This window comes from Silene latifolia, chromosome 4, assembly GCF_048544455.1.
Source record: "Silene latifolia isolate original U9 population chromosome 4, ASM4854445v1, whole genome shotgun sequence".
In the NCBI taxonomy this organism is placed as follows: Eukaryota; Viridiplantae; Streptophyta; class Magnoliopsida; order Caryophyllales; family Caryophyllaceae; genus Silene; species Silene latifolia.
The window spans coordinates 41835131-41845418 of NC_133529.1; the positions used below are offsets into that span (position 1 = coordinate 41835131).

The window sequence follows — 10288 nt, forward strand, 5'->3', positions numbered from 1 at the left end:
ATCAGTAGAGGCCGCTAAACGCGGGCGGGATTGGGTGTCTGATTAAAGGGCTTCCCAATACGTACCTTCACTTCTTACTCAGAAACTTTGGATAGTGGACGACCTTATCCAGGGCGTACGAGAGTCATTCTAGAGATAGGATGCTAAAGAGGGACGATTTCCTTATCTTTAGTACCTATGTCAAACGCTGCTTTGTGCTTCGATTTGACCGAGGTATAAAGTGGATTTCGAACGGGTTCCAGGCATCCCACAAATGCTGGGTCGCGATTCCGAACATCTCTTCTCGAGACCCTTACCGAGACGAAACCGACCGATCTAAAACGATCCGGTCGAAAGCATTTTTACGCCGCCGAGCATGGCTTTCAAAAAGACCGCTGTACGCCCACAGATCGAAGTGGGCTCGCAGGTGGGCCTTGTCCACACACACACAATTTATTCTTACACAATTCATTCTCACTTCTCTCATATTCTCTCTAAAATAAGTTTTAGGAAATATTGTTCAAAAATCTTATATTTAGATTACTAAAGGTAGTAATAGAAATAATAAGATTATTTTTAAGGTTTCTAATTAATATATCTAGTTAATATATAATTAGATTTAAGGGGGAGTCTTGGTGCCATCAAGAGGAGGATCTCTACTATTGGGATTTTGGAAGATCATCCATTTATTTATAGCTCAAGAACAAGTGAGAAGGAGTCCTCACTTGTGCCCTTAAAACCGATTTCTTTTTATGTAAAGAACTTTGTTCTTACTTTTCTATTTGTATAATGTTATGCATGCACTAGATCAACATCTAATTTAATGAGTAATTTAGATAAATAATTAAAGAGTTTAATTAGAGGGTTATTGAATCCTTTCAAGTGGTGTAGATACCCAGTATCTGCTGAGACTCCAACAAACACCCGATGACTATCGGACTACAACATGCTTAGGAATCGCAGCATTTGATCGACAGTTTGTGTACAACTTTACGTTGGAAAACTTGAAACGATTTCGAAAATAAAACATTTTAAAACTTTTCAAAAGTACCTGGATTGTTTAATACATGACGACGGGGTCGCAATGACACTAACTAGAGTCAAAACCGACACCGGACCAAAAACCGGCTCAAAATTCAAATCCCGACTCCAACAACGAGTCAAACCGAGTCAAACACAAAAAACAAACCATTCAAATGCTTCTATGTTAAGATTTCCCGGAATTTTACATAGTCAAGTACCAAACATATTCATCCAAATCCTAGGATAGAACAAATCATGATTGCATTCGTGTGATAGTGACAAGACATCTCGAAGACGTGCGACATGGCTCGCGCCTCTTTGAGCAGCCCAGGTGGCCACGTCGCTCAAAACTTACACAACCACTCATTCTCCTATAAATACCCCTCAAATGCCACCATTTGAGAGTTATGCGAGCGTCCGACCCCTCTTTTCTCCCTTAAAATTCTAGACCCGACTTCCTAAGTCACAATCCGACACGTGTTTACGACCTACCGATCGTAAACACAAGCCTTACACATTGTTTGGTACCGTCATCGTGCATTAAACCACTTGACCGACCATCTCGACCACTACACCATCAATAAACTTAACAAAACACTCTTTTCACTTACCAAAACGGTTTTAAATCGAGTTTTTCGACCAAACTAGTTGATACACTTACGTCGATTTCTCGCCATAAGCCTAACATGTAAGTATGAGGGTGTACTTGGAGTGCTAATTACTGCTGGAAGACTGAAAGTGACTGACTGTGCAGTGCTCATAGATAAGATAGTGGATAGAATCAGGAGCCTGGGTGCGAAGAAACTATCCTATGTTGGCAGGCTTGTCCTGGTTCAATCAGTCCTCACTACTATGCGCACTTATTGGGCTTCTATGTTTGTTTTACCAAAAGGGGTTATTAATAGGGTGGACTGTATTTGTAGGAACTATCTTTGGGAAGGGGGAACTGAATTCCAAAGAGTACCTATGATTTCTTGGCAAAGAGTATGTTCACCAAAGAAGGAAGGAGGTCTTGGTTTGAAAGAGAGTGGTTTATGGAACATTGCTAATATTGGTAAACTTGTATGGTGGCTGGCTACTAAACCTGATAAACTTTGGGTGCAATGGATTCATCACATATATATGAAAGGCTTGTCTTGGCATACTTATTCTCCTTCTGCAGATACGAGTTGGCATTGGAGGAAAGTTTGTCAAGTCAGGGACATTATCAAGGCAGGATTTGTGGATGAGTTCTGGATCATTGGTACTGGTGCATATACTGTAAGTGGCTGCTATAACTGGTTGAGGGAGAAAAAAATGCAGGTGGAGTGGTATAAGTCTATCTGGAATACTATTGCTGCTCCTAAGCATTCATTCATGGCGTGGTTAATTGCAAATCAGGCCTTGAGATTGAAGGATAGGCTGGTTTGTTATAATGTTGCTTCTGATGATTTGTGTTGGATTTGTGCATTCAATCCTGAGACTCATGCACATCTATTTCAGGAATGTCTGTATGCTCAACAGGTATTGAAGATTGTCCTCTGCAGATTAGGGACCCATTTGCAGGGGTGTGACATTCTCAAACAAATTGCACGAAGAAGATGGACCTCTGGGAGGAAGCATGTGACCACAGCTACAATTCTGGCAGTGTGGTACATGATCTGGATGCAACGTAACAGTGCTCGTCTAACACATCAGGTGATTCCCCTTGGGTGTTAGCTGAGCAGATCCTTAATAGTGTTAAAAGTAGAATCCAAGTTTGTAAGTCAAAGTCTTTCTCTTTTAGAGATAGGCTATGGTTGTCTAAGGTGCATATGTTGTAATATGGGCACACAAAAGTGTGATCCGTAGAGTTGTAAAAGTTGCTGATTTTAATGTTAAGCTGACAATTAAGCAAAAAAAAAAAACAAAAAAAAAGTATGAGGGTGTATAAAAAAACCTTCTTTTATCATGTTTTCATATGTTTCATGAATAAAACATGCTAAATCATGCATAACATGGTCCAAAACATGGGAAGGATGAGCCAAAACCGGTTTTTTGGTTGAGGCAGAGGCTACTTACGTAGCACAAAGGCTCGTGCCTAAAGCGACTGCCTCACCCTCAAATCGAAACCGTGTTTGGTCTCTTCATTTCCTTTATTTTCATTTCATATTTGTAATCGGTTTTTACCATTGCAAGTATTTTCAAACCATTTTTACAAGTTTTTAACAATAAAACATTTTTCACCCTTGGTTCCTAATACCATGACGGTTTAATCCGTGTTTCGGTGATAATATTTGGTTAATCACATTTTAAAAGGTATTTTAAAGCCTTTTATTTCATTTATTTACATTTTAAAGGTTATTTTAAAGCCTTTCGTCATTTCTTTACATTTTCAAAACAAATGTATTAGTCACCAATACAAAGTCACCCTTGGTTCCACATACCATGTCGGATTTTAATCCGAGTACGATGATGAATATTGACTAATTATATTCAAATGAACTTAAAACAATTAGTTCATAATTTTTTTTCAAAACTATTCATGTCAAGCTTACAAAATCGAACCCGACATAGAATATTGTCAAAACAATGACGATTATTCAAGTCTCGTTCTTCAAATCAACATGTAAGCGGTCTAAACAGCCTTTTCAAACCAAAACGGTTTCAAATACCCATTTTTCAACACGATTTACAAACTTTTTCAATGGTCAGAACACGTCTTCCATCGTTGACTAACTCGCTCCTAAAACAGGCCATTCATTTTTTCTATTTTCAAACCAGGGGAGACCCTTATGCATCGCCAATAGGCTTGCGCCTCTTCTGACGGCCTAATGCAGGGCCTGTTCCCCTTCCATCACTTGTCTAGGACGATCCCGACTTCGGTTAACCCGAATACAGGACGGATTAGACGACGAGCTTGCTCATTCAAATGCCATATTTGCAAAACGCCTTACTAAGACAAATGGACCACGTTATACACCATAAACCTAACTCGGTAAATGGATGTTTAATTTCCGTCTTGCATGCAAATCAACCATAAATCCACCTTGACATCTTATACTTGATACTTGGATTAAATCAACCGATGTAGAAAGCTCACATGTTAGGTTAAACTTTTGGATGCGCATTCATGCATTTAAACCGTTTTATTAATTTTTACATTCAACCAACCAAGATCAATCAGTAGAGGCCGCTACCGCGGGCGGGATTGGGTGTCTGATTAAAGGGCTTCCCAATACGTAACTTCACCTCTTACTCGGAAACTTTGGATAGTGGACGACCTTATCCAGGGCGTACGAGAGTCATTCTAGAGATAAGATGCTAAAGAGGGACGCTTCTTTATATTTAGTACCTATGTCAAACCCTCCTTTGTGCTTCATTTGACCGAGGTATAAAGTGTATTCGAACGGGTTCCAAGCATCCCACAAATAATTGGTGGCGTATCCGAACATCTCTAATCGTTTCGAGACCCTTGCCGAGACGAAACCGACCGATCTGAAATGATCCCGTCGAAAGCATTCTTACGCCGCCGAGCGTGGCTTTTAAAAAAGACCGCTGTCGTTGTCCACAGAACGGCTGGGCATACGCAGGTGGGCCCATGTCCACAGATTGACGACTCCGCTGGGGAGAACTAGGACACTTGTGTCTTTGTGATCCTTAGATGGTGAGACTCGAACGAGGACTTGGTTGAAATGCATTAATTGATATTACGGTCATGGTCGGGTTCCTTGTCCGGGCCCACAACCTAACCCTTTTCAACCAATTGGTTCGTCTCGTCGGTGTGAGTTTTCTCATCCCCTCGTTTCTCATCCCGATTGAGTCAAGCACACCGTTGACGATACACATCTCTATTTCGTCAAAGAGCTTTCATAACCTTCGAGAACGAGGCTAGGGCACCCTCCTTACACATTTTTTTTGGATTGGTATCCCTCTCGCAAATCGGGGTTTGATTGCTTGGTGTGTAACCCACCCTTTTAAGCCAAAACCCGTCTCAGCATTATGCATAATATAATGAAACTGCGAGTGCTTATGTGTTATGTGATCATAAGTCCTTCCGTGTCATTTTCAAACTTTCAAAAATACCTTTTTGCGCCGTTATAATGGCCATTTCAAAACTCGGTCTTTCACCGACCGTTGCTTTTTCAACACGCCTTTCTAGGCCGTCGTAATGACAATTTTCAAACCCGTTTTTTTTACAACCATTTCAACACGCCTTTCTAGGCCATTGTAATGACGATTTTAAAACTCGGTTTTTTATAACCATTTTAACACGCCTTTCTAGGCCGTCGTAATGACGATATTTAAACCCGGTTTTCTACAGCCATTTCAAAACACCTTTTTACGCCATTATAATCGCCGCGTCAAGGTACGAATTTTAACCCATCTCGCGCCGACAATGGCTCTTTCAAAACCCGAGAAAAGCACACACCCTTTTCTCGAGACACTTCCGAGATCCCGAGGACCATGCACTGTCCCCGAGACCTTTTCAAACATTTCAAAACCCGATTTTCAAAACATACAATTTTGAATTTCAAAAACCGTTCAGGGAAACAGTACATTGTCTTCCGAATCGACTCAAAATCAAACCGTCTTTCGCAAACAAACTTAAGACAACCTTTTAACTGACCGACTTGCGGAGATCCCTATCTTCAGAAGCCGTCCATAAAGCGACAAACGAATCTTTTTGAAAATCTCTATTTTCGAAAACTTCACTCCACCATTCCAATTCCGCCTCGTGTCTATCGAGTCGAAGCAAACGTACTTATGGGTCTTTACTTATAAGTCGTCTCACCACGAGACACGTCCAACGGCGTCACGCCGCTACGCTGGACGCCAGTTAAAGTCCTGTCAACACCGTCACATTATAAATCGAGTCAGCACCGAGGTACCACACACGGTCACCCTCGCCATGTTGAGTCCATTCTTTGTTCCGTCCTTGGTGTTGTCTGCGTTTAGTCTTCGAACCGTGTCGGCTTGAGTTGTAATGTGAGCCATTTTTCTGCCTCAGAACCATGGCCCCGTCTTCAACTTCATCCATCAACGAGAACGACAACAGAGATGTTACAACTGCTCAACTAGCTAGCCTACTCACTGCTCTTAAGGTCACCCTGGACCGTGTCCAGACCCGTATCGGCACCCTGGAAAACAAGGAAATTGGAGAACACAACCCTCCGCCCTTGACTGAAACTGAGAAAAGGCTTAAGCTCCTGGAAGAACAACTCCTAGCCCGGGGTAACAACATCCACCTTGAGAAAAACCGAAGATTTGAACCCGTTGGGGATCAACTACCCGACAACGTTACCTTGACTGATATGCCCAAATTCAAAGGAGTGGAAGACCCACTCAACTACATCTGGGCCTTCAAGGATTATATGGCGATAAAAGGGGTCAAACAGGAACTCTTCACCCGGATCTTTCCATCATCCTTGGAACCGATCCCTCGCCAATGGTACTACTCCTTTGACCCGAAGAACCTCACTACCTGGGATGAGGTCGCAGTTGAATTTGCTAAGCAATATGCCGACAATGTCGAAATTCAGGCCAATACCCATACCCTTGAGGTCCTAACTCAAAATGATAAGGAGGGATTCACAGAATTCTTAACCCGCTGGAGGAGAGTAGCACTCAGTTGGTCAGCAAGCCGAGCGAGTCAACTTGGGTGGAGAAATTTGTCAACAATCTCCGCCCAGTATATGCCAACTTATTGAGATACCAAAACATCAAGACATTCCAGGATCTGCATATCCTTGGAACTCGCATTGAAGACGACCTCCTAAAAGGCGTCCTAGACAAAACCACCGGTAGAGGCTACCAGGGATCTAGATCAACCGGATCTCGCCCTTATGGTCAGACAAACAAAATTGACGAGGTCAACCTCCTCAAGCTAACCGCCAAGAGAGCTGAACGCCCTCAAAGAGTGTTCACCAACATAGGGTCAACTTATGCAAGCGCCCTAAAAAGGCTAATGGACCAAGGGAAGTTACAACCGATCGGACACACCCCGAATCTGTCTGATGCTAAGAAATCCCGCTTTTGGAACCCTAATGCCTACTGTCAATACCACCAAGGGAAAGGTCATGACACGATAACCTGTTTCAAACTCAAACATGTCATTCAGGACATGAACGAGAAGGTGGAATTGCCTTTGCCTTCACCAACAAAACTGAACAACAAGACAAACCCTCTCGGAATCCATGCTATCTCCGATGATGAGCCGACCTTGGACTTCTCACACCTCATCTTACCAATTGATGATGAGGTGAATGCCCTAGAAAAGGATGCCTCGGACGGGGTATTTGTGTTCAGCACCGCAACCATGCTTGCCATGTTCCAACAAGTTGAGGAGGCTATAGCCAGTCTCTCCGAAAGAATCACTCGATTTGACGATGCTTACCGCCGATTGATTTTCAATCCTCCAACACCACGCCCAAGGGAAGGTCCCCCAAACACCCAAAACTACCCTCACTAGGAAGGATTTCTCTCGCGACCATTCTGGCACGCACCCCACAATAATCAACCTCACAAAAATTACCCTCACAAAAATTACCCTCACAAAAATTTCCCTCACAAAAACTGCCCACCGAGGAATACCCCTCCAAGGTACCCTCGAGATCCCGAAGTCAATGGTATCTGGAGAGATGATGCTGAGGACATCTATGTAGTCCCAGGGAAAGAGAAACGGGCAAAAGAGATCGGTCATCTTACCCGGTCCGGACGCCCCTATTAAAAACCGAAAAATTCAACAGTCGTTCCAACAACGATTGACCAGGTTGTCCCCGACATGGACACTAAACCAAAAGCTCCCGAGAATTCGATCCTCTAACAACTGCAGAAAGCAAAAGCCGAAATTTCAATTTGGCAACTGATTGCTACATCCTTCGAGCATCGGCAAGCTCTACTACAATCCTTGGGAAAACTAACTATGCCCTCTACCTCCTCCCCTGAAGAAGTAGTAGCACACATGAGAAGGGATGTCCCCGACCTGAACAACCCGGTCATCTTCTCTGATGAGGATATCCCTCCTTTCGGAGCCAACCATAACCTGGCACTATACATCACCGTGCAGTGCCTCAAAAAGAATGTGCCTATGGTTCTTATGGATGACGGATCCGCACTTAATGTCATTCCCCTCAAAATAGCTCATAAACTGGGCATCAAAGAAGCTGATTTGGTCCCAACCAATCAAGGAGTACGCGCTTATGACGGCACTCGTCGTAAGGTCACAGGGCTTATCACTTTAACCGTTGCAACCGAACCTTTGGAAAGGCAAGCCAGTTTTCAGGTAGACGACATCGACGCCTCCTTCAACATGCTTCTGAGACGTCCCTGGATTCACGCCATCAAAACAGTTACCTCAACCCTTCATCAGAGAATCAGGGTCCCCTTCAACGGGAAGACGATCACGATTCCCGCTTCCCCGATCAAGGTCGTTATGAAAAAGGGAATATCCTCCCGAGCCATTCAGGAGGTGGACAATGAGATGTAGGGATTCCAAGCTGTGAACGCCCTAACTGATGAATCAACACCCTTTGTTTGTGACCCATTTGCCAACGTCACGGTCAACCGCATTCTGATGCGCCAGGGCTATTTCCCGGGTCTACCTCTCAATCCGCTGAGGAGCACCTTACCTCCCTTTAAACAGGCTAAGGTCCCCAACATCCCCTAGCTGGGCTATGAACCTACTGATGAAGATATCCAGGAGATGAACCTCTTAATTCGGAAGCGCAAGAAGCATGAAGTTATCCCCCGTCCCTATTATTTGACCCTCAATGGATACTTTGTCCCCGAGGGAGAGTCCGAGCTCTATCACGGCTTTCCTGAGCCAATCTATGACCCTGTGGCAAAGGTCAGGCACCCGTGTGTAGAGGTCTTCCAAGACTGATACGTCATCCCCGACAACACCGAAGCTGCATCAACCGAGTCCAAGTCGCCCCCATGCCTCGACGGACAAGCTGTCACTCTCCTCTTCGGAGAAGACAACATCAAGCACCTCGACTATGAGGACATCATCAAAATTGCTCTGAAGGACAACCAGTTTGACCCCACCGCCTTAATCTCTGATACTGACCCAGATAAAGCTACACAAGGCTGGAGAAAAACTGACAAATGGACCGATCGCCATGGCCGCATTCTCAAGATTACAACTAGAGAAGGCCTTATGTTCAAGGAGGGAAGTGAAGAAGAATCTGAGTCTGAGTCTGAGTCGGAGTAAGAGTCTGTCATAGCTCCTAGCACTCTTGATGTCCCAGTGAAGGTCCCCTTCCCACTGTTTTATCACAAACTTGTGGTTGATTCAGAGGCTGAGTCAACTAGGGTTATCCCCCCTCCCACGGAAGGTGACAACCTTGAGCCTGTTCCAGGGGCCACCTCCTCTGCTGTGTCGCCTCTGACTGACCATGAGATGTCTGTCCTCTCCAAGCTTTTCGCTCGTGTCAACTTAATGAAAGCTAAGTTTGCTTATGACTCGTCTCAATTTAACTACAATGCAATTCTGAATGACTATGAAGAATTTGACTTGAGTGACTACCTACCTCACCTAGCCAAAGAAATTGACAAAAGGGAAACCAGGACCCCCATTATTGAGGAGACCGAACCTATTAACGTAGGAACCGACAACACACCTCAAGAACTTAGGATAAGGACAACCCTTGACCCCTCGGAAAGACAACAGTTCATTGACCTCCTACACGAATACAATGACGTATTCGCCTTGTCCTACAGAGATATGCCTGGGATCGACAAGGAGATTGTAGACCACATGATACCCATTAAGCCCGGAGCTAAACCCATAAAGCAAAAGTTGCGCCGAATGCGCCCTGAATGGGCCTTGAAAATCAAAGAAGAAGTGGATAAACAGTTCAAGGCCGGTTTCATCAAAGTATCTGAATACTCTGACTGCGTGGCCAACATCATTCCTGTACCAAAGAAAGATGGAAGAATTCGAGTTTGCGTCGACTTCAGGGATCTGAACAAAGCAAGTCCAAAGGACGACTTCCCTTTGCCACGTGTTGACATCCTGGTGGACAATACCGCCGAGCATGCTCTCCTATCATTCATGGACGGGTATGCTGGGTACAACCAGATCAAAATGGCTGAGGAAGACGTGCACAAGACTGCATTCACTACACATTGGGGTACATACTGCTACACGGTCATGCCCTTCGGCCTCGTCAATGCCGGAGCAACATATCAAAGAACCGCTTCCACTCTCCTACATGATATGATGCACAAGGAGGTAGAGGTATATGTCGATGACATGATCGTCAAATCAAGATTACGGGACGGCCACATCAACGCCCTCCGAAAATTCTTCGCCCGTCTACGG

At 44.2% G+C, this 10288-nt stretch overlaps 1 protein-coding gene across 1 annotated transcript; it reads left to right on the plus strand.

Annotated features, from left to right (window-relative positions):
* The first annotated feature begins 1854 nt into the window (after positions 1–1854).
* Positions 1855–2700, plus strand: LOC141651430 (uncharacterized). Its single transcript, XM_074459144.1, has one exon. It carries the CDS (start codon positions 1855–1857, stop codon positions 2698–2700), a length of 846 nt encoding a protein of 281 aa, XP_074315245.1.
* The last annotated feature ends 7588 nt before the right edge of the window (positions 2701–10288 follow it).